General features: G+C 41.9%; 1 protein-coding gene across 2 annotated transcripts in view; it reads right to left on the reverse strand.

The window, feature by feature from the left end:
• DNAAF9 (dynein axonemal assembly factor 9) overlaps positions 1–25,695 on the reverse strand; it is a 168,695-nt gene that overhangs the window by 83,762 nt on the left and 59,238 nt on the right. For both annotated transcript variants that reach the window (XM_069072485.1, XM_069072494.1), the window contains exons 9-16: positions 19,734–19,789; positions 16,754–16,889; positions 15,770–15,851; positions 13,032–13,068; positions 9,046–9,133; positions 7,231–7,307; positions 4,204–4,248; positions 3,707–3,752 (exon numbers count right to left, since the gene is read on the reverse strand). In XM_069072485.1, coding sequence (XP_068928586.1) covers positions 3,707–3,752; positions 4,204–4,248; positions 7,231–7,307; positions 9,046–9,133; positions 13,032–13,068; positions 15,770–15,851; positions 16,754–16,889; positions 19,734–19,789 — 567 coding nt within the window. The remainder of the gene's footprint in view (positions 1–3,706; positions 3,753–4,203; positions 4,249–7,230; positions 7,308–9,045; positions 9,134–13,031; positions 13,069–15,769; positions 15,852–16,753; positions 16,890–19,733; positions 19,790–25,695) is intronic.

Below are 25,695 nucleotides of genomic sequence, written 5' to 3' on the forward strand. Positions count from 1 at the left end.
GTCTATCCATGTACTATCCCTATGTTCACCTATACACTACATACTCAGAGATCTTATTTTGAGATGTGTGGCAAATATTCAGATCATTACATTATCCCCCCTGACCACTACCTCCTCCCCTTCTTCATCTCTGTATGTCTGTCTATGGTACTACCATTGTGATGGCATCCCATGATAGCAATGTTTGTCTTGTCTTTGACTCTTTCTTTTCCCTCCTTTCTCACATCAAATCAGCCATGAGAGCCTCCTGATTCTACCTCTGCAATGTCTTTGGCATCTGCTCCCTTTCTTTCTAAACTCTCCTAGCCCAGACGCTCATTACCGCACACCTGGAATAGGGTGACAGCTCCCCAGCACATCTGCCTAGATTTCTAGTCTTTGTCACCTCTAATTTGTTTTCATGGAGCTGCTGGATTTATCTTCTTCATGTGTAGATTCAGGCATGTCCCTATTCTGCTCAAGACCTTTCAATGGCTCCCTGCCAACTAAACAAAGAACGAACTGGCATTCAGAGACCTTCACAGTTTGGTGCCACATGACTTTTTCAGCTTAGCTACCATCCATGTGTACCATGTTCCTGCCAAACTGGCCTAGCTGCTGCCCCTTGTTCTTATCTCTGTGCCTTTGTTCATACTGATTCGTATACCAGGAATATCCTCTTTTTTAATCTCAATTTTTAAAAATCCTACCTTTAAGGCCCTACTTCGCATATCATCTCAAAGAAATCTCTTCTCTGATCTTCCCAGGCAATAATGATCCCTCCTCCCTCCTCCAATTTGATAGAGAACTAAGCCTTTAAGAATGTATATGAGTGTATGGCCTATAAGCATATGACAATAATTTGTATATGTGCTTTGGTTAGACTGTGACAGAAAAACAAGGCAGGGGAGCTAAGCAGTTTAACCAGATTTTGCATCTCTTTTCTCATCTAGCAACAGTACTCAGCACATGACACGCTCAGAAAACATTTGCTCAGGTTAAGTTCTGAAGTGTTGGGAGGCTTAAAATAAAATCAGGGTGACCCAGAGGCAGTCAGTTCTCCAATGTCTAGAAAGAAAGAGCTAATTTATTAGCTGAAAACCAAAGGAGATGAATAGAACAATGTGGTGGAGAAATCTGGCAGGAGAAGAAAGGCAAAATAACTTGTGACTGAACCCTGTGTGTACATGGAAATCTGATAATGAGGAATGACATAATTGGCCAGTGCCTTTCCCTAAACTACCACACCCTTCCTCTCAAAAGAAAACCAGCCCAGAAATGGTTTAAAAAAAAAAAAACACCTCTCAAGGAATGGCAATTTCCAGTCTGGTTAGCCACGAAGCTAATGGAGGCTGGAGTTAAGTTGTTTGGACCCTAAAATCCCTGACTATCCTCCATGGAGCCTTCAAGTCTGAAGAAGGAAAAAGAGTGATATCCAAAGGAACCACTCATTTCTCTTAGGCTGTACTTCTCTTCAATGGAGTGTAGACTGGCTGAAAGCAAGAAACAATGGTCAATTCTTTCTCTAGCTTCTCACTGGAATGTACAACAGTTTGGTAAGCAGATGTGTATGTTTTAATTAAATCTGGTTAGAGATGGAAAGCTACAAGGTAATGAGGTTTATATGCAATTCATTTTAAAGAACCAAAAGTTATTTGACAAAGCCTACATAACCAGTGGGCTGTATGTTCCATAAGGATACTGCTGGAAGCAATAAAAACTGCCACCTTCCTGTTTTCCACATCAATAGGCCCAGCCCACAGAACCTCAGAGTTTAAAGGGACTGCAAAGGCTCTCTCACCCAACTCAAACAAGACCATCGATCTTCTCTTTAACATTCCCAACCTACAGTCATCCAATCTCCAAGACCTCGAGTGAGGGGGAGCTCAGACTGTTAGAAGCCCTTCCTCACATCTAGCTTAAATCTGTCTCTGCCACTTTCCTCCATGCCTTCAGTTCTCTGGGCTCACGCGCTGAGAACTTGGAGCCACTCACAACCTGATTCTTCTCCTCGTCAATGTTCTTCCTAAAATGTGACAAGCAGAACTGAGCACAATATGCCAGATAAGGTCTAAACAAGGCAGGGGATAATGTTGACTATCACCTCCTTAACTGCTTGTCAGACCCATTTGCTGAGTTTCTGGTCCTCTATGGTTCCCAGATCTTTTTCAGATGAACTCTTATTAAGCTATCTGGGAAGCTCAATCAAAAGAGATCAGTGAGGGCTAAAGTAGTCAGGGAAAGCTTCCTGGAGGATGTGGTACTCCTTCAGCTGGGGCAGGAAGCATGGCTTGAAATGAGAAAAGGGGAAGGTGGAAAACAGGAAAATACTTTTTGTTCCATTTTTTTTTATTTGCTATTACTAAGCAGGCAAATTAATTGGGGATTGGGTTATTTAGACTTCTAAGAGCACTCTAACCTCTAGGATTATCCAGTCTTTCAATTATGAGACCAAAGGAAACAAGACTGAGGTGGTCTAAAAGGATCAGAAAACATCAACAATATAGGGACTCAATAACAATATATATTACTGACATCAAACATGTAAGCATTTGCTGTACCTTCTTAGACCCTTTAGAATGTGGCCTTTTAAAAAAAATCCAACACACTACAGACATGCCATCCGCCAATCAACCGAAGGGACCAGAATATTCAGCCTAGAGAAGACAAAGTTAGGATGGGCATGACAGCTCTCTTCAGATAGCCACAGAGCCAGGATTAGACTTGCTCTGATCCACCTCAGAGGACAGAAAAAGAAAGTATGGGAAGAAGCTGCAGAAAACACTTCTTAATAATTATACCTGTCCCAAAGTAAAATGAGCTGTGTTCACAGTGGGCTCCCTCTCGCTTTTCAGCAGAGGCCAAACGGCCACATGCTGGAGGAGGTCATTCCTACTCAGACCGGGTGAGATGGCCTCCAGTACTCCTTGTCACTCAGATTCCGTGCAGGGCTTTGCCTTGTTTTTTTCCACTGGTGGGGATGGCTTTGCACTGAATCATCTATACTTGCTCACTTGTTCTCTTTGTACACAAGGGCACAGCTTCAGACAACAATCAACTACAGTTAGAGTTCATTATTTGGTCATGGAACAGTCAAGCCCTTTACTTTGGCCTGGGAAGAATCATGTTCTACAACACTGAGATAACCATCCCTAGCCAAAGGTATAATAGTTGTAAGAACATGCCCCAGGCTGCCAAACCTCATAGGGAGAAACCCTGAAGACTGATTATCCAGAAGGGAGGCTTAATTCCAGTGATTTTTCCAGGAGAGGAGAACCAGCCTCGATTCTCCCTATTTCAGGATTTTTCCTCACTTTTCACTACCATCTTAATGTATCTGAGCATCTCACTGCTGATGATTCATTATAATTCTCACAGAACAAAAACTAGCAAAGAGATCACATTTCTAAGAAGACCCTGATGCCAAAATTCCTGGATATGTCAATCACCATAAGGTTTTCAGCCCCAAATCTCTAAGTAGCCTCCAAGCCTAGCTGCCTGAACAAAGTAACTAACATGTGATGCATTTAGGGCCAACTGAGGCACCTTCCCTCTCTTAAAATCGCTTTCCTATATCCTCTGAAAGTCTAGAGACCCTATAATCCATAGAATGTGACCCCACTATCTGACATGGGGTTTCTTCTAAATTCTAAGACCCCATTTAGGAATTGCAGAGGCCTGCCTGGAGACCCCTCTGGGATGGCCATTCCTTAGTATTTTTGCTTACCGTTTTAACAGAGTATAAGCTGTCTTCATTGTCCAGAGGTACAATTCTGGAGAAGGGGAAAAAAAGAAAGAAAACACAAAAGTGGTTAATTTTATGCTGAAACTCAAAACATAACCACTATTTTCCCAAATCAGCCACTTCAACATGGAAGTATATTTTCTCCCAGGGAGTCTCATAAACAACTTGGCCACTAGCAGCAAGTAGGCAGAATTTTAATCTAAACCATGTAGAGAAAATTAATATTTTCCCAATTTTAGAGGGAAGAAAACCCTCAGTAGAAAGAATATACTAATTAAGCATTGTACTCTTTGAAACCAAACACCAGCTGAGGCAACTTCTGAGGAAATAGATGAAGGAGACCGAGTCCCTTCAAAAAAGTTTTTCTTCGGCTATGGAAAGGTTGCAGACCAGGCCTGGCCAGCTGTTGGCCATGTTTTCCTCTATTTTAAAGTAGCTTCTTCTCTTTTTCCCTCCCCAAGGCAAAAACAGATACTCACCTTCCCTGATTGTTCACAGCATGGATACGAAAAAAAATCTTGTAGCTGTGGACAAAAGGTAAAGATCAGTCAGAATGTCCATGGGCTAATATTCTTTCCCAGCCAGCTCTGACCAAAGCCACCCGTCCCCCAACTTGCTTCCTCACAAAGCCACTAACCACAGAATTAGCTTCAACTGGAAGGGAAAGGCCTTTTCCTCCAGTGTCTCCCAAAACCTCCCTGCGGGCTTTTGTTCAGATGCTGTCAATGACAGGGAAGTCACCATGAAGTCTATGAGTTTTCTACTTCTCCCTATTTTAGGTGAAGGCCAAGAGTACTCTTTACATTGTGCTTTCTTGTGTGCACGTTTACTGTCCCAGTAGAATGTAAACTGCTTCTGGGCAGGAACGGTGTCCTTTTGATTCTTGTATGCTCAATGCTTAGCAGTGCCTTGCACATAGGAAGTCCATTTGCTCAACTGAACTAAGGCACAGTTAGACGTGCTATAAGGACAAACTTCTTACCAAGGATAGCTATCTAAAGTAGAACTAGCTGACTCAGGCAGGGGTAAACAAAGGCTTCCAGCATCTTCACTGACCATGGGAATGCTACAGAGGGAGGAGGTAGCCTCTGCGCTCCCTTCCAATTCAGACTGTGATTCTGAGACAATGGCCTGAGAGGCTGCCATAGTGCACAGGGATCAACCAAGGGGCTAGAAGGACAAAAATGGAGGGTACCATATCTCAGTGGTTTATAGATCTCAGGAGGTGAATGATCTCACTATCTCATGGGATAGCTCCTTGTCGCAGAACTCCCCATTGCTAGAATGGGCTTTTCAGGCTGTCCTCACTAGTGGTCTCAGCCCAACAACAAGAGAAAAGATTACAAAAACTCTAGAATTGCATCAGACTTTGGGCAGGCCTTCAGAGTCAACCAACCAAGATCCTGCCCATCCTACGTCTCACTCCCTCGACTCTTCTCTTCTCTGTATACCCTCTTACCCCTTCCCTACTCGCAGGCCAAAGGTGAAGAGCTGTATAACCATAGATTTTCCCTAACATAGGGTAACAGGCTTTGTTGAGTAAATGGCAAGGCCAGGGAACAGAGTACTCTAGGGAATGGAAAGTTCTGGGTAACTGAGAACTTACTCCCAAATCCTCTTGGTTTCAATGTTTATAGATGAAAACATTTGCTAATGTACAAAAGTTTATTTTCATACTTTAGTAGCATGTTGTGAATAGTTTAATCTTTGGTGATGTGGGAACACTCTACACATCCATTTTCATGGCATGAGACTTCAGGTGCATCCCTCAGCAGGCCTTAGAAATCTGGCCAGAATGTGGATTCTTCTCAGGACTGTGGCCCAGGGCTTGTTGTTTAAAGAAACACGACTTCCTGATAATAACTTCTTCCCTAGTCCTTTGCTTCTTTTTCTTCCAGATAAAAGAATTCATGAGATATTCTGGCTATTTTAAGTCTGGATTGAGTCTCTGGCTAATCCAACTTTGATGGTATTTAGCGTTTTGAGCTCCCTGAAGACAAGCACACACCCAATGTGTAATGAAACACTATTCAGGAAGTCAAGGTTCACAGACCTTTGTGGAAACTGAGGAAGAAGGGAGGTTCGCCTAAATTGAGTGTATGTTGGGCCCAGGCTGTCTTGTCTCCCAGAAATGGGACCATAATGAAAAGATGCATTTCTGAAACCCTTTAAGGTTTATAAAGTGTTGGTTTTTTTTTCTAAACCACAACCCTGGGAGGTAAATGGGATAAGTATTTCTGTTCCTATTTCTTTCTTTTTTTTTTTTATTTTGGAGGGGGGAGAGCAGGGCAATTGGGGTTAAGTGACTTGCCCAGGGTCACACAGGGCTAGTGTTATGTATCAGCCCAGATTTGAACTCAGGTCCTCCTGACTTAAGGGCTAGTACTCTATTCACTGCACCAACTTGCCAGCCCCTAACAATTCTTTTTTTTTTTTCTTTTTGGAGTGGGGGAAGGCAGGGAAATTGGGGTTAAGTGACTTGTCCAAGGTCACACAGCTAGTAAGTGTTAAGTGTCGGATTTGAAATCAGGTCCTTCTGACTTCAGGGCTGGTGCTCTATTTTCTGAGCCACCTAGCCACCCTTTCTGTTACTATTTCACAGATGAAAAAACCAAGGTTCTGAAAAATTAAGTGACTCGGCCATAGTCACACAGCCACTAAGTGATCAAGAGAGGATTCCAACTCATTTTCCCTGATACTGAGCCCTCTCACTCTTACCCACTGTCCCAAAACATCCCACTGCTCATAGGTGTGTCCCCACAATCCTCTCCCGAGGAGACAGCGTCCATCATTCCAAACCCGCACACAGAGGCTGAGCAGCTCTTGTCAGGAGGTTTGTTTTATCTACAGGAAAAACTATGCCTGAGACTTGTGAATGGAAAGAAACTGTACAAAGTGAAAAGGGGAGAACCAGGAGAATCTTGACTGTCCATAGTCACATCCAATTAAAAGTATGCCTGGGGGCGGCTAGGTGGCGCAGTGAGTAAAGCGCTGGACCCAAGTTCGGTTCAGGCCTCAGACACTTAACACCCCCCCCCCCCCCCCCCACCCAAAAAACCACCTTTGAACCTTGGGCAAATTTCTTAACCCCAAATTCCCCCCAAAAAGGGAAAAAAAAAAAAGTATATGCCTGGATAAAACACAGCTCAGAAGGGCTTATAGAGTGACTTACTGATAAGCCGATATATCTACCTTGTCTATTTTTCATTGTTAAACCCCTTTTAATTAAACACTATTTAAGAAAACAAAAAACCTGTGCCTGATATTCCTAAAATAACTGCTTCTTCTATAGTCTTTCTCTCTCTCTGACTAGAGAAGCCTAGACCTCAATTTTCTTTCATACAAATGTGCAGACCCCAACTCTAATAAATACCATAGTATTACCTCAGGGTTTCCTAAAGAGGACCCTGAATATGGTGCTTTGGGATAGGGGAAAGAAAATAGGACTCTTCTTAAAATGGGACCATATTCTCAAATGATCTCTATGAAAATCAGTGGCTACATACCGTAGAACTGACTTAAGCTTCTTCATCTGAAATGAATCTAGCATATTCCAAAACATCAGCTCCGCTGCTTCCCTTGACTGTAAAAGAAACACATCCAAGGCATTAAATACCGTGGCATATCCAGGATGCACCAGACAAGTGGAGGTTACTCCTCCTGTAGCTAAGTGAGACTAAAATTTGGTCTAAAAGAAGATATCTATGACCCCATCTACTCTGACCCATGAATACCTGGCTAAGGAAAATGTAGGTCTGCTTTCTTCAGGTTAAAAATTCCTGTTTGGATACAGTGACAATTCAAAGGGGGCATCTGGCTACCTCAGTCAGCAAGCAGCAGCTTGGGTAGCATTGATTGGCCCTATGGAAACCCAATGGCAGTGGTTACAAACCAGTTGCAAGGTGAATTACTGAGGTTATTAACAGAAAGTTTAAACTAGGTAAGGCCCTGTAAAACTTTTGTTGTTGTTCAGTCATTGTTACTTGTGTCCAACTCTTTATGACCCCATTTGGGGTTTTCTTGGCAAAGATATTAGAGTAGTTTGCCATTTCCTTCTCCAGTTCACTTTACAAATAAGGAAATTGAGGCAGACAGGGTCACACAGCTAGTAAGTGCCTGAGGCCAGATTTGAACTCAGGAAGATGAGTCTTCCTGACTTCAGGCCCAGCACTGTATCTACTATACCCTAGAACACTAGCCATGGGTCAAACATGGTGAGAAGTAAATGCCTCTATTTCGTGCCTTTATTTCATATTAAGAACATCCAAAGACCTGTAGCTTTAAACGATCTATAAGGGGGAAGTCTGATTACTGATTTAAAAAGAAATGTCTAGCACTTTGTATATACCTCCTGGCACTTAACAATTCCATATAACTCATTTTTCCTCAATTAACTCAAGAACCATTTTGAGGAGAAATGTCAAGAGAGTTCTGGGGTGCCCACCCACTCTAGCTCATCTTTAGAAAATTAACAATGTGGACGAGAATCCTAAAAGCCAGAGATTCAAAAAGCCTAGGATGCCCTCAGAGTAGAGATGGGAAATATCAGAGAGGCAGTGACTACAGATAAAGTCAGCCCTTTCCCTGATAATCAGATACGATATAGCCTTTCCACTGCTGAACAGTTTCCTTCAGGAAGGCCTTACTACAGCTTTGGTAAGCTGCCAGTCTCACGGGGTTGTCCTCTAGCAAATAGTCTTTTTCTCTCCATACTAAACTGGATCCGGTAACTCAATGGAATGGATTTGTAAATAGCAGAATATCACTGAAAATTTGGTCAGAGGACTCAAGCAACACCACTCATGGTGGAAGGGAAATTAAGGTACTCTAACCTCTAGGTCTTCTACATTAGTTACAGAAACTCAAATCATATAGCTCATGTAAAAACAACATCATTCTAAAAGAATATCTTGTTTTCTTTAGTTGGAAAAATAGCATTTTAAAAAATCTATTAAAGATTTAAATGTTAAAATACCTTTTAAAAAAATCTATCAGGATACCAAATAGTTTCAATATGACCATATGCCTTTAAGACAACTATTAATTAGTTGAAACTAAAAAGACATAGCAAAGACAGTCTTGCAAGAGCAGCCACAAGGGAAGGAGACCAGACTTGGTCACGTGGGCAGGTAGAGCTCAAACCTAGGAATGATGCCATGTCAGAATGGCTATGATTTCCATGACGCCAGGTCTCCTAAAGCCAAGCTCACACCAAATTAGAGGGACAGTAGAGTCCAGACGGCAAACAGGTCTTTATAAAGTTCTTGAAAGGAAATAAGGAAGGAACTGCTAAGGGAAGAGAAACACAGTATTCAAATTACCTTGGTTACACTGGAAGTTTTAGCATAGCATGCAATGCCAGCCAGAACAGCCTCAACAACAGCAGCATATATCTGGGACAATTGCCTACTTAATAAACAAAGGAGATATGTTAACTATAGCATCACACAGTTCCATTAAGAACAGCATGCACACAAATTATATAGTCCCAAGGAAGTGTTTTGAAACATAATGGAGAAATTACAAAGGCCCAATTCAGTTGGCTTTGTGCCTTTCTTACACTGTGGGCTCCATCTGATTTATGTTTTGCTGTTGCTAAGCCGTCTTTATCTCAAAGGCAGATGGCTCTCTGGGTTCTGTTCATATGTCTAACACTTTCAGTGCCTAATCAAACTCAAAAAGACACTCTGGCCTCTTTTGGGGAAATTCCATTGGCCACACAGATCAATTTATCCTAAGTGCTGTGGACTTTACAAAAAGGACTTACTGAAATTCCTAGAAGGCCCTAATAGGGCCTCCTAAAACAAGACCCTTTTCCAAGAGTCTCCTGACAACAAGTCTTCAAGTCAATGAGGATGCTGGCCAGTCCCACAGTGCCAGAAAGGCATATAGGACAAGAGACTACCATAAGGGGAGACCAGGTTTAATCAGTATGGGTTTTAGACTAAATATGAAGGCATTACAAAGAGATATACAAACTAGCTGCCTACTTTCCAAGCAATCCTCTTGAGCTGAGGTACCTCAAAATATTCCTTGTATCTGAGTTATCTGGCCAGTCAACCAGATACAAATCACTCTCTATTAGGGCTGCCAGTGGCCAGAGCAGGGCTATATATGGAAAGGAAAGTGGGCAGACCTCTAGAATGCTCTAAATCTGGTTCATTTAGGGAGGTGGGGATAGAATACAAGTGTAGGCTCTTTACTGAATAGCCATGGAGTGCATATGGGCTGCCATATAGATGCTTAAATGATAGGGAACATGGTTGGAAAGAAATATCTAGCTTAAGAATAAGTTTATTTTAAAGTGTCATGAGTCTTGTGACAAGTAAAGAAAGACTGTCTTGCATGGCCATTGTGGAAATTTGTTTGACTTGGCTCTATATGCTTGTAACAAAGTTTTCTTTTTCTTTCATTCTCAAGTGGAGAGGGGAAAGAGAAGGTAGAATTTTGCTGACTGAAAATATAAAATTTAATTTAAAAAAGGCTGTCCTGTGTTATGGAGTTTGAAATGTGTTCACATACCAGAAGCAGTTTTCCCATGAAGAGAAACCATCTAAAAACTAAGCTAAAAGAGATCTAACAGTTAAGAAATTTCTGAATTCCACGAGGATTAGGAATTTGTTATGTCTGATACCTGGATAGTATCAAGAAGTCAATCATCTTTCTTAACAAACAAAACACATGTGATAAACTGACTACTTAAAAGACTTGTTTGCCCAGGAATGCCATTTCCTTGGTCCTGGCTTTCACAGATCTGGGCATCCAGATCAAAGGTTCCCAAGATCTATTCTTAGTGAGAAGATTTTCGTGGTGATTACTGGTGGTTGTGACCATCTCATTACTTTTATTCATCTCTCTTTTGGTTTTATATCCTCTCCTGCCAGTTTCTCAGGTCAGGGATTAAGACTGGTTCAATCTGGATAAGCAGAGAAGGTAGAAATGATGCAAAGGCAGCTCTTAGGTTCACAGTTTAGCCAGATTTTGAACACTTCTTAAACATATGACCAAGTACAATCTAGGCCAGCACATATACAATCATCTTCTTCAGTATGCCTGGGGAGCACTGGAAGAGGCCATGAAGATGCTAGGACCTGGGAGAAGTAGAAATCTAGTATGAATTAGCCCATGACCCAACCTATCCACTAAAGAATGGGAATAATGGGAGTAGTAGGGATTGGGGGCCCACACTGTTGTTTTGCTTGTTGTATAGGGAAAGAACTGTGAGAGAAAGTCAGTAGAAGCAGAGACAGATTTAATCAAGTCACATAAAGGCATAAAATGCTTATAAGGGCATTAGATGTGAACCTTAATAAATTAAACTTATTTTTCTTTCAACTTTAAAATTGTTACATGTTCACAGAATCCAAGTCCCCCAATTTTATTGATAAGGGCACTGAAATTCACGGAACCATCCAGGGGTCTTTCTACTGCATCATGTTCTAACTGATATATGCTAGTAATGCCAGGCAGGAATAGTCAATCAAATTTTGCCCTTTCTTAGAAGGGTTACGTTAGACCTTTACAAGTTCATCTATCCCTAAAGTTAGTGTCTTATGGACAATAGTTCCTTAGCACATCAAAGTACTTCCCTTTTATGTGTCATATGTGGAGAAAGTTTCAGTGCCAGGAACTACATATAATAAAGGTAATGTCCTAATCCCAGTTTCCAGGGCCAAGAGGAAACCTGCAGATGAGCTGACTGCACCCAGGTATAGAATGGAAAGTGGTACAAGATGATCTCTCTCAAACTACTGGCAGCTTTCAAGGGCCCCAACAGAAAGCTTATCAAGTCAGTCCTGCCAGGGCTGGAAAGGACAAATTCTATAGACATGAATGGCTCCCCAAACCTCGAGAGTTTTGTTCCTCAATGGGGGTACCACCAATCTGTTGTAAAGGCAGAGATGATCAATTTTAGAGATGTAAGACCGAAAACTGAACTCATATGTTTCTCATGAAGAATATGAGCTCTTAGTGACTACAGAATAAAAATAGTTCTAAATGAAGAAAGCAGTGCCTATTAAGTTCACAGGGAAAATATTTTTTTTGAAAATAAATATATCATACAGGAATGCATACTAGTATTGTCAGACAGGAAATACTAAAAAGACAAAGCATAAAGAGTAACCTTCAAAAAAAGTCAGGTCATGCCCTAGGGATGCCTGGCTTGCCCAACACTAGACATAGTCTACGGCTATGTCCAATATGCCTCAATGCAAAAAGTTCTAGAACCTTCACCCTGGTGAGAATTCCCATTCCATGCTCCTTTACACAGCTAGCAAATAACCATGTCAACAGATAGGATTCTCTACCTTGGGGGCCACAGAACTTGGTGACTGAGGGACATCTTCTCTTATTTAGGATACCTCTGCTGCTGTTTTTTGCCAGGACTACATGATCCCAAGTGGGACTAACAATGTTGGGTTTAGGTCACACAGGTCTAGCTAACACGGGAATCAACTGCAGATATAGTATAAAGTAAAAAATGAACTCAGATATATTGGGGGGAAATGCCACAAAACAGTAATTCAAAATATCTGAAACTACATTTAAGAATCAACCCAAAAGAAGAGGTTGAAATTGAACAAAGAGGTCCTCATGTGCCTAAAACGAGAATTACTTACAGGGGTCTTAGGGTTTTTTTGCTCCTGCAAAAGGGAAAAAAGTTCTCCCAAAGAAGAAGATAGCAGACAATTCTGCAGCAGAGTATGTATACTCAACTATTCTGCTTATAGGACAGACTTATTCTGGGCGGAATGAACTAGTCGATGCTGAATACTGACTTCTAATTCCATTTATTCAGTTTAAAAATGTACTACCCAAACCAAGAGCAAGTAAGTCTGACTTGCATGCCAAGCTCAGATTAAAGATTCCTATTTCAAACTCGATGCTTCTTGTAGATCCACTCAAGCCAAATTGTTTCTCTGCTCCCTATTTCTTTGAGAATCTATACAGAAGTAATGGGAGGAACTTTATACTGCACTCACATTATTTAAATGGACATTCTCCATTGGCAACCACTGGCAACCCTAAATTCTCATAAGCACAGTGAGAAACAGCCAGGGTAGCAAAGCAGCTAAGCCCAGCCATCATCCATGACAAAGCAGTATGAGCAGACCCAGGCATTCAGTGGTACATGGATACTGAAGCCCATCTAGGAACCTCACAGCAAGTGCTGGGCTCTGCTTACTCAGTCCTAGGAATCAGAGGCCCAGCTAATGTCAGTCTCAGTAAAGGCTCTGACACAATGATCACACCTCAAGAATCACCAAATGGGAAGGAAGGAAAAAATCAAGGGAAAAAAACTTACACTTGCATGTTTTTCTTGGGCAATTCACTGTTGCTTCCTATAAAACAAACAATATTAAGAAGTGGGTTAAAACTGAAGGTTTTCAAATATTCTTGGAGGAGTCTGGAATCTCTGGGCTTCAGAAAAGGTCAAGCACGCCAGGCTCAGAAAGAAGTCACACTACTATTCTTTAAGGTTTTTTTTGTCTGTCTGTTTTAAATAAATGATATTCACACTAGGGTGTGCCAATCTTCTGTGCGCCCTCCACCCTGGAGTGCTCTGGGGCACTCCACATTCTCAGCACATATGCCTGACCATCAGCATAAACCACCAAAGCAAAGGTCTAAAAGCAACAAAATGAATGGTTCAGTTTTGTGGCTGGCAAAGTTACGAAGCTTGCATGAGCCATGCATAAGAAATCATTCTTCCTCTTCCTCTCATTACCAGCACAAAGCTATGATTCCCCCCAAATTCCCCAAGTTCTTTTATATTAGCACCTGAGAAGTAATCTGTTTTGTTTTTAATTTTTATTGCGATCTTTTGTTTTTTATATCACCAGAATTTCTCCTAGTATTTTTACCTTCCTCTCCCTCTCAGAAATCCTTATCATGTAAGAAATATTTATTTTTAAAGAAATAGAAAAACCAACCAATATATCAAAAAGTCTAAAAATGTACACATGGTATGATACCCATGAACTTCCCAGCTCTGCAAAGAAGTGGGATAAAGGTGTCTCCTCATTCCTCTTCTTTGGGACAGTGATTATTTGCAATTTTACAGCATTCCCTTTTGATTGTTTGTTGCTTGTTCTTTCCATTTACATTGTTGTAATCATTGTGTGTGTTGTTTTACTTCATTCTGCATCTGATCATGTAAATCTTTCCAGGCTTCTCTGTATCCAACATATTGCAGTTTCTTACAGCACAGTAATATTCCATTACATTTATGTACCAAAATTTGTTTAGTCATTTCCTAATGAATAGGACTATGTTTCAATTTCTTGCTACCACAAAAAATTGTTACAAATATTTTGGTGTAGATGGAGGCTTTCTTCTTACCAATGACTCATGCCCTAAGAATATAAGCCTACTTGTAGAATCTCTGGGTCACTTGAATTGCCTAATTTCAAACTGATTTCCAAATGGTTGTCCAAATTTATAGCTTTACCAATAATGCATTAGTGAGTCTATCTTCTCATAATACCTCCAACATTGACTATTTCCATCTTTTGTCATCTTTCCCAATTTGTTAGGTATGTGGTAAAACCTTAGGGTTGTTTTGATTTTCGTGTCTCTTATTATAAGGGATTTGGAGCATTCTTTAATATAGTTGTAGTAGTTTTCAATTATCCTTTGGAAATCTATTTGTATTTATATGGGTTTATATGTACATGTGTGTATGCATCTATATACATATATGTATATATACATATATATGGGTGTATGTACATGTGTGTGTATATCTATATTGATAGATAGATACACCATTTTCCAACAGATAAGTGGTCAAAGGATACAAATAAATAGGTCTCAAAAGAAGAACCAAAAGTTATTAACAATAAATAGCATACATATGAGTTTATGTCTATAAGCACATGTGAAGCTATGCTTGCAAATATGCGTGTTAGTTGTCTACATATTCTGGATACCAAATCCTTACCTGAGAAATATGATAAAAGTTTTTTTTCTCATTTGACAACTTCCCTTCTTAACCTAGATGCATCAATTTTGTTTGTGCAGAAGATTTTCAGTTTTGTGTAATCAAAGTTACCTACTTTATCTTTTGAAACTGCCTCTGTCTTTTGTTTGGCTTAGCTATAGCTCCGAAGGCATGTGATCTGCATTTCCTCTAATTTTTTTGCAGGTATGATCTTTAATATAAAGTTCAAATATCCATTTTGAACTCTTTTTTTGCTAGACTGCTTTCCAGTCTTCCTAGTAGTTCATGTCAAATAGGGGGTTCTTTCCTAAGTAATTTATATCTTTCAGTTTATCAAAAAATCATTGAGTTCTTGAGTTCCACGATTTCTGATTTTCTCTTGTCTAGTCAGATCTACTTCTCTTATTTTTAACCAGTACCAAATGGCTTTGATGACTGCTGCTCTATAATATGGTAAAGTGTGGATGTGCTCTTTCCTCTTCCTACCCTTGTCAGGATTTCCCTCAATATTCTAGATCTTTTGCTTCTCCAAACAAATTCTGTCATCACTATATTGAGCATCCCTTTTACAGAGTATCCCTTTGATAGCTTGATTGGTATAGCATTAAAACTGTAAATTAACTTTGGCAATATGGTCATTTTCATTATATACTGGCATGGCCAGCAACATGAATGTACCTGGGCCTGATCCCAATTTTGAATACCTTTGAAACAGAAAGTTGCTGGTGCTGCATAGTCTTGGCAGGCTCTCACTGAGGTCATTTCTTTGTTCCTCTGCAATATCTTCCCTTTTCTGGGCCTCTATTAGATATATCATAAAGTCATTAAGATCAAATAAGACCAGCTTGCTCAGAGGTCCAGCCTGCTCCACCATATTAGAGAGAAGTAAAGTTCTTTCCTGAACTATAGTCTTACTGGGCAAACCCAGGATTCTGCTGGCTCCTCTCCAAGGACAGAGTAGAACGGAGGAGGCACACAGATCTGACACAAAATCTTTCTTCAGCACAAGGAGCTTTAGTAAACTTAGAAGTCATAGCCATCTATGAAGGAGAAGGTATTAATTACATAAACTGCTGATATGATGAATTGGAAACCCTTACCTAAATCAGGAATGTGAGAAGCTCCAAAAAAATAGGTTCTTGAACAAGCGAGGGGTCCTTTTGGAGAGACACACTGCACAACCTGGGCATCAGGAAGAAACAGAGAGAAATGGGGTTAGGGCTGACACTGAAGTGGAAAAGGATAGCTAATGGAAACTAATGAAGATTTTCCAACAGGCAATTTGTTATTTTAAAAAAAAGTCTAACCCCATAAAAAGCCACTCTCCCAATTGCCTCTGCTCTAATTTTCTTATGTTGCTAAAAAGTATGCTTATAACACTTTTTGCTGTTTTGTTTAACTTTTTCTGGGATTATATACAATATGAAGAATCTGTGAATCGTGTGGGGTTTTGTATGATTCAAAATCAAATTTACTCTCCACTATCCCAGCCAAAAGGGCTCAGAAAGGCAAGCTGACACTATGTGCTGTCTTCTGGAGGTTTAAAACAGTCCCTTTGGCTCACATGAAGGTGTCAAATGTTGTTGACCAGCTCTGCCTCTTTTCTCAGAGCCTATGGCCACAGAGCATTTGTTTTTCAAAACTCAGAAACTATAGCAGATGTTCAGGGAAACTGAGCACCAGTGTAGGAGACTGGATGTTTCAGACCTAGGACCTATTCTATTCCCCTGTCCCTAAGGTTCCTAATCCCATCCCTCTTCCCCTAATTCACAGCCTCTCTCTGGTTCTGTCTGTAAAATATACATAATAGTATCTCAACCTCTTTCCCTTTTTCATCATCTGACAGAGACGTTGTAGGAATACCAAAGAGGAAATAAGAAAACACTCACTTCTTAGTGACCCAAATGCCACAACTCTCCATTCCACTATTTTAAAAAGTTCATTTAGAAATGTATATAAAATTAATGTACCTAACTGCCAACCACCTCCCTCCTCAGCTCCACAGCCCCTGGGAGATAAAGGGCCCAGGGAAGTCCTGCCCCATCTGCACCCCTCCACTGCCTAGAGGGGCAAAGGCAGCTCACCATGTGCTTGGCAGTGCTGCCCCCCAGGCCGGTGTTCCGCACCAGGTGCCCCTCAGAGGGAAAGTTGAAGTTGCTGGCATTGAGGTTTTCTCGAGTCGAGTGACAACCGAAAAGAACAAATGGCTGCCTGCTTGGGCTAAACAAGCAATTAACAATATTTCGTTAGGACATTCTGCTGGGGAAGAAAAGGCAGCTCCCTATTCCTTTATATCACCAATTTCCTTAAGGCCATTAAGTCATCGGCCTCATCACAAGACCACGGAAAGTATCCGGTGAACAGCAGCCTTGCCTTCTGTGACACCATTCCAACGACTGGGAAGTCATGTGGAGTAAGTCTGAAAAGAGAGGCTGGGCCAGGTTGTGAAAGGATTTAAATGCTAAGTGGAGAATCTGCATTTGATCCTAGAGACAACCAGGAGCTGCTCAGGCTTATTGATAAAGGAAGTGACAGGGTCAGAGCTGACCTGAGCTTTGGGACGATCACTTTGGCCACTGTGGGGAGGATGTGTCAGATTGGAGGCAGGGAGGCCAATTAGAAGGCTGCTGTAATAGTCAAGGTGAGAAGTGATGAGGTCATATGGCACTGGGTTAGATATCTGGGGATGGTACCTGGGTGACAGGAAGGATGGCGCGACACAAAACAGCAAAAGACAGGCTTGGAAGGAAGGCGGGGGAGATAAGTTTTGTTGCTGTTGTGCTTTTTAGCTATGTTGGTGTTGAGATGCCTGGAGGACATACGGCTCAAAATGTCCAACAAGCAGCTGGTGATATCGGACTCTTGGGAGAGTCAAGGACTGGAAACAGATCTTAGGAGGCACCTACATAGAAATGTCAGGTAGTCATGGGAGTCGATGAGGTCAACAAGTGAGAGATTAAAAAAGGGGGCTCAGAACAGAGAAACAGCCACAGTGATGGGGCATCTCTGAGTGGTGATTCAGCAAAGGGGACTGAGGAGTAGTCAGAAGGACAGGAGAACTAGGAAAGAACAGTATCACAAAGTTTCCAAAAGGAAAGAAAATCTAGGAGGAGAGGGCAGCCAACAGTGCCAAATGCTACAGAGAGGTCAAGAAAGATCATACAAGACCATCAGACTTGGCAGTTTAGAGGTGACTTAGATAATTTTCAGTTGAATAATGAAATTAGATGGTAGATGTCAAGTGGTAGCATAAATATGGAGCACCACGGAGAACCTGGGAGAGGTTTGGGCAGGGGGTGGGGGGCACCAGAAGTGAGGAGGAGAGAGGGAGACTGAACTGCCTGACTCTCCAGCAACACACCAGTTTCTCCCTTTGGGGGGGGTGTGGTCCAAGTGAGAAGGAAGGAGAGTTGTCTTCACTGCTTCTGGAGGAACATCTTGTCTTTTGTTTTTTTTGTCAGGTTGAATAACTCAGGTTGTTAGCCTGAGTGCTTGCAACGGGAGCTGAGGGCCCTTCTGACTTTCTGGGGTAGACCTAGACACAGGCCAAGTTGTGATGCTTCCACAGAAATCCCATATTGGGATAATGAGCCCAAAACAGAAGCTTCCAGACTGGACTAGGCCCACGTAAACTGAGAGTGATAGCTCTGAGCCCTAGCTTCTTGTCATTGTTCAACTGTTGTTCAGTCATGTCAGACTCTTTGTGACCCCACTTGGAGTTTTCTTGGCAAAGATACTGGAGTGCTTTGCTTATTTCTCCAGCTCATTTTACAGACGAGGAAACTGTCTCTGAGGCAAACAGAGTTAAGGGACTTGCCCAGAGTCATACAGCTAGTAAGTGTCAGAGGCCAGATTTGAACTCACAAAGATAATTCTTTCTAATTCTAGGCCCAGCACTTTATCCACTGTACTACCTAGCTGCCTTCCATAGGTTACACAAAGCTTCAATTCAGAAAGCTAGGTGGTACAGGGTATAGTATGTCAGGTTTGGAGTATGGAAGACCTGAGTTCAAATTCAGCCTCAGACACTTAGTAGTTGTGTGATCCTGGACAAAGAATGGGGATGATAACAGCACCTACCTCTCAGGGTTGTTAGGACCAAATGAGGTAATGTTTGTAAAGTGCTTTGCAAACCTTAGAGGGCTGCATAAATGCTGGTGGTCATTACAGTTATACCTACTCCCTGGTCAGCAGCAGCATTGACACTCAGTGCCTCAAGAGGCTTTCCACCAGTAAAAGGTGCTCCAGACCCAGGAGCTCCTTCCTGTGCACTAGTTCCCTGTTTCCAGGCTCACTGACTGCTGCCCTCTTGCCCTCCTCAAGGCCAGCCCCGCCCAGACACCCCTCTCCAACAGTTTCTCACCTACCAGTCAGGTTGGAGGCTTGTTTTTTCCCCTGATGACAAGTCAGAATTCCTTCCATAATCCATCTTACAAAACATTCTTCCTGGGTCTTATAATTTCCATCATAGGGTAAATTTCCATTTTTGTGGAAAATTATTTTTTATGGCACGACTTTGGCTCATACTGTGAAACATCTAGTTTTGCTGTACTCCTTTTTCTTAGGTTAAAACTGTTTCCTATCTTTAAGCATGTATCAGGGTGGGGTGGAGAGGGGGCAGTTTTTAAAAGCAAAAGTGATTTTCCTTTTCCTTCTGAATCTCCAGCCCCAGCTCCATCCCTCACAGAATAGAGAGTCAGTGCTCCTGGTGGTTATGATGGGACATAGCCAAGAGAAGACCTAGGGCCATAATCTGTCCATTGTCCCCATGAACAGGTTCCCTCCTCCTGAAGAAGTATCCCTAAGGACAAACAGGGCAGATTCTGGGGCAACGGGTATACCCTGTGCACAGTCAAGCAATCACTCCCAATCAAAGACAGAGAAACAAAACAATCAAACTTACCACCGTTAGTTGCCCCGAAAGATTGAGACCCAGTTTCATATAGAAGTTAAGTTTGTAGGAAATCTTTGCTAAAATAGAATAGTTTTGAAAATAACAAACTATAACAGACCAGACACCGGAGAGAAGACGAGCGTTGGCTATGGTCCAATTAACATCCTTACCTATTGTCTGTAATGTGGCTGGAGAGCATTCCATGGCTGAAGTAACTTCGGAAGGGCTACAAAAAAACCCCAAACATATTTTAAGGCTTTTACTCCTAGAAAGGGAACTCCTAGATAAAATGTATCTGACTTTGACTTAGTACTGGTGGGCATCAACCCATCACTAAGCATTGATGAAGCACGTTCTGTCAGGCACTGTGCCAGATACAGGTGATCCCCAGACCAAGAAGGACAGTCCCTGTCGTAAGACACCTTACACCCTAACAGGGAAACAACATGTACACATGCAAGGGTACATAAAAAAGTACAGAGCAGCTTGGGCACATCAGGAAGGGTGTCTTGTAGAAGGCAGCACTTGAGCTGAGCTCTGAAGGAAACAGGCTTCTATGGGGTAGAGGGGAGGAAGGGTATGCTAGGCAGTGGGGACAGCCAGCCAGCAGAAAAGTATAGAGACAGGATGCAGAGGGTGATGTGGGAAGAACAGCAAGAAGGGAGGGGAGGGGATAAGCATTTATCAAGTGCCTTGATGTACCATGCCCTGTGTGAAGCACTACGCAAACATCATCTCACTGATCCTTATAATAACCCGGGGGGGGGGGCATGTGCTGTTATTATATCCCCATTTTACAGTTGAGGAAACTGAGGCAATCAGAGGTTAAGTGACCTGCCCTGGGCCACACAGCTAATGAGTATCTCAGGCCAGATTTGACTTCAAGTCTTCATGACTCCAGACCTAGTCTTCTTTCTGTCTATTGTACCACCTAGCTGCTTCTAACAGCAAGAATGCCATTTTGGATGGATCAGAGACATGAAGGGGAATAATGTATAACAAGGCCGGAAAGGCAAACTGGAGTCAGGTTGTCAAGGATGCCAAGCAAACACAATAATTCGTACTTGATCCTAGAAGCCAGAGGGAGCCAAGAGAGTTTACTGAGAAGCGGAAGGATATAGACCAATGCTGTTAGGAAAATCACTTAGCTAAAATAATTCAGCAAAAAGTAGCCCCAAATTAGAGTTAGCTTTGAAATCTTACCTTCTAAATTTATAAGCCTAGGGAATTACTAGAGAGTAGCCAAAAATGCTTTAAGTTTTAACATGACATTGGAAATCAGCATAACAAATTCCTCTCTTTCTATTTCAGGTTTCCCTAGTAAGATGCTGGGTTGAACACTACCCAAATTTTACAAGAAAGACTAAGGCTGATTTGCATTTATGTTCTCAACAAACTTTTTTTTTTAAATAAAACCAAAAATTTAAATGGGAAATGGGTTTGTTATTAGCAGACTGTCAGAAGGGATTCCACATGTTTTTATTTAATCACAGAGAATTTCATCAAGTTTTGTGGGAAGGAGAGTCTGGAGGCAATGGACTGGGAGAAAATTCTAAGCTTTGAGACGTTGAATTAAATAATTTATGGCAAACTCAGCTAAAACATGAATATGTGCTCGCCCTGACAACTGGCTCATTTCCTACCACCTACAAACATGCCCATGACCCCCCTCTCTCCTGAAAAACCTTCAACTGACCCTTCTACCCCCACTAACTATCATCCTCTATATCTTTTGTCCTTTGTAGCTAAACTCAAAAAGCCATCTACAAAATAGCTGCCTCCACTGTCTCTCCTTCTCACTCTTTTCATAACCCTTTATAATCTGGTTTGCAACATTATCATTCTACCAGAACTGCTCTCTCCTAAGCTACTCATCATCTCTGGGCTGCCAATCCTCCTCCTCTTTGACCTCTCCATAGCCTATGGCACTGTCCATCACTCTCTCTTCCTCAATGCTCTCTTCTCCAGAGGCTTTCAGGACACCATTCTCTGCTGGTTCTTTTCCTACCTATCTGACCACTCCTTCCTTGTGTCCTCGGTTAGATTCTCCTCCAGATCACACCCTCCCTCAAACCGTTGGTGTCCTTCGGTCTCTGTCCTGGGTCCTCTTTTCTTCTCCCTCTACACTACTTCACCCGGTGATCTCAATTACCATGGGTTTAATTACCATTTCTATACTAGTGACTCTCAGACCTACCTGTTCTACCCCAACCTTTCTGCTGACCTCCAATCTCACATCTCCAAATGCCTTGCAGACACCTTGAAATGGATATCCTTCTTAAACTCAACATGTCTAAAATCAAACTCAGTATCTTTCTCCCAACCCCTCTCACTATCTTACCTTCCTTATTTCTGTTCCATCCTCCTTCAGTCCTTCAGACTCCCAATCTAGGTGTCATCCTCACCCTCTCACACCCCCATATTCAATCTCTGTTGCCAAAGTCTATCGATTTCTCCATCACAACATCTCTCAAATAAGCCTCCACTTCTCTCCCCTGTCACTGCCACAACCCTGGTGCAAGCCCTCATCGCCTCATACCTGGAGAGTATACTGCCTGCAGGTGCGTCTACCTGTCTCAAGTCTCTCCCCATTCCAATCCATTCTCCATTCAGTCACTTAAGTGATTTTCCTGAAATACAGATCCGAGTATATCACCCCCACTACTCAGTGAACCCCAGTGGCTCCCTATCACTTTTAGGGTCAAATACAAAGTCCTCCATCATTTGAAGCCCTTTATAACCTAACCTCCACCTACTTTTCCAGTTTTCTCACACCTTACTCCCTGCTACCTATTCAATCCAATGACACTGGCCACCTGCCTGTTCCATGAACAAAACACTCCATCTCTCGGCTCTGGTCATTTTCTCTGGCTATCCACCATGCCTGGAATGCTCTCCCTCCACAGCTCTACCCATTACCTTCTCTGGCTTCTTTTAAGTCCCAACTAAATCTCATCTACAGGAAACCTTTCCCAAATCCTCTTAATTCTAGTGCCTTCCCTCGATAAATTATTTTCTATTTATCCTGTATATAGCTTGTTTGCACATATTTGTTAACCCCACGTCTGCCCCATTAGATCGCAAACTCCTTGAAGATAGGGACTGTCTTTTGCCCCTTTTTGTACCCTCAGTGCTTAGCACAGTGCCTGGAATGTAGCAGATCTTTACTGATTGCCGGAATGATTAGTTAGTTTTGCCATCAAACTAAGAAAAATGAACCTTAGGCAAAGTGAGTTGGCATGAAGTGAATTCTTACCAGCTTATTTACCTACAGTTTAAATTAAAATTAACATCAAGGTAATCTGGCCTTTTTCCCAGATGCCTTCCTTCATCTCTTGTTTTGGCCAAAAAAGAGAGACAGGGTCCATCATCTGACCTCCTGCCCCAGCCCATCTGTGGACATTTGCTGGACTTACAATGAGTTCCAGGCTGTGTCCTGCCCAGGAGAGCTGAGGTTAAGCCTCAATCAATCATGCCATAAAAGGCAGGAATTCTGTTAGAAGAATACACGACATCAGGCTATCCTGAATCCTCACTGTATGGCCCCAAAGCCTGGTCTGCAACTTGGTTACTGAAATGCTGACATGACTCCTCTGGTTCTTCCATCCCCCACCCTTCACTGAGTCTTGCAGTTATTTTACATAATTTGAATACTGTGTTCATCTAGTCCAACTCGCATACTGAAGAAGTCCTCATTATAAAATACCCAACAAGTGACCGTTCAGCCTCTTCTTAAAGGCCTCTGAAGAAAGGGAACCCACAACCTGCTGAGGCAGGCCCATTCCACTTTTGAATGCACATTGTTAGGAAGTTTTTCCTGATATCCAGTTAAGATCTGCCTCTTTACATCTTCTACCCAGTGTTCCTAGTTCTGCTCTCTGGGGCCAAAAAGAATATAAACCCTCCTCCAGGTGACAAATCTTCAAATATTTGAAGATAGCTATTGTGTCCCCAAACTCAGTCTTCTCTTCTCCAGGCTAACCATGTCCAATTCCTCAGCTGACCCTCATAAGACATGGACTCTAGACCCTTCACTATCTTAGCTATTCTCTGAATACCTTCTAGTTTATCAATGTCCTTAATCTGTGGTGCCCCAAACTAAACACAATATTCCAGATGAGGAGAGAATACAATTGGTCTATCACCTCCCTACTCATAGAAATGATGTCTATCACAGTGCCAATATTGATGCACTAAAATCCCCAGATCTTTTTTTAGAACTGCTGTCTTTTTTTTTTTTTAAAGCAATTGGGGTTAAGTAACTTGCTCAAGGTTACACGGCCAGTTGTTTCTGGGTGTGGTGCTGAGTATCTGAGGCCGGATTTGATCCAGGTCATCCCGACACTGGAGCCGGTGCTCTTACTCGCTGAGCCACCTGGCCGCCCCTAAGCAATTGGGGTTAAGTAACTTGCTCAAGGTTACACGGCCAGGTGTTTCTGGATGGGTGCTAAGTGTCTGAGCCCGGGATTCGATCTCCAGGTCGTTCTGACACTGGAGCCGGTGCTCTTACTCGCTGTGCTACCTGGCCGCCCCTAGAACTGCTGTCTTATCAATGCCTTCACTATCTTACACTTGTGAAAGTGATTCTTTTGTACATAAGTACAAGACTTTACATTTATGCCTTCTGAATTTCTTCTTATTAGATTTAGCTCAATATTGTAGGCTCAGTTGCTTTTGGATCCTGTCATCTGATGCATTAACCATCTCTCCCAACTCTGTGTAATCTCTGAGTTAACGAGCACATAAAGTATGAGTTTATCATGTCACTGATAAAAATGATAAATAGAACATGGTCAAGCAGAGATCTCCAGAAACGCCCTGCTATGTTGATGCTGAACTATTAACAACTAACTATTTTTTGAGTCCAGCCATCCAATCAGTTCTGAATACATCTGATTGTATTACTGTCAAATCCTTATCTCTTCATCTTCTCCACAAGAATAGCATGTCAACTTTATCACGAGGTTTGCCAAAGTCTAGGTAAGCTGTATTGGTAGCACTCTCCTCTCATCTCCAAGTTTAGTAAGCCTGTCATAAAGGAAATGAGGGTGGTCGGCCATGACTTGCTCTTTCTTTCTATGCGTTTACCACCCATCTCTTTAATGATCTCTCTTAGAGTGTCCTCAGGAATCAGTCAATCCTGAAGACCTTTAGTTTGTAGACTTTGATCTCTTCTTCCTTATTCAAAATCAAAACACAATTTGCTCTTCTCAAATCTCTACCTCTCCCATTTTCCATGATCTTTCAAACATCACTGGCAGTGGCTCACAGTCATCACACTTCTCAGTTCTTTCCTGAGGATGTCACTGAAGCAAGTGAGGTGATCTGACCTGGACTCATGAAGGACAGTCAGGAGTTCTCTTACTCTCTCTCGTCCTTTATCTTACATATCTACTCTTTGTTGGTCATTCCATCTACTCTAAGCAAAGGCCCTATCCCTTCTGTGATCCTCATTTTTCTTGCAATATAGCTTAGAACCCACACTTTTTGCTGTGTTTAGCTTCCCTTGACAGTCTGAGTTCATCTGAGCTTTAGTATTCCTAGCACTATTTTTTACAGGAACATGCCACACTCATATTCATTGTCTGTCGCCTGGCCTTCCTTCCATCTTTTGTACATTTCCTTTTAAAATCTAAGTTGGCAGGTGAATTTCCAGTTCATCCACATTCAGACAATTCCTCCTCACTGGAATTGTTTCCCTTTGTGTCTTCAGAATTCCATAGATGAGCATCTCCCATTCTTCTTGGGATGACTTCCTCTTGGACATTTTAGTCCATGGGATCCTACCTACCTTTTTTCCAAACTCTTTTAAATTTGCTTTCCTAAAATCTACAATGCATGTCAGACAATATCCACACCACCTTTCCTTTTCTATCACAAACTCAAGGAGAGGAAAGTCACTTCCTACCCACCCCAGCTACTAGTGCTTCTCCATTAGTGAGAATAAGATCCAGAATAGAATTTCACCTTGTTTGTTCCTCCACTTTCTGAAGGCAAGTCAAGGGGTTATTAGCTGCTGTTTTTGGGAGAGAGAGACAGAGAGACAGACAGAGAGAGACAGAGAGGGAGACACAGAGAGAGAGAAAGAGAGAAAGAGAGAGAGAGAGAGAGAGAGAGAGAGAGAGAGAGAGA

The sequence above is a fragment of the Petaurus breviceps genome, unplaced genomic scaffold, assembly GCF_028583685.1.
Source record: "Petaurus breviceps papuanus isolate PSGF00001 unplaced genomic scaffold, PetGlider_PUasm1.0 140, whole genome shotgun sequence".
Lineage (NCBI taxonomy): Eukaryota > Metazoa > Chordata > Mammalia > Diprotodontia > Petauridae > Petaurus > Petaurus breviceps.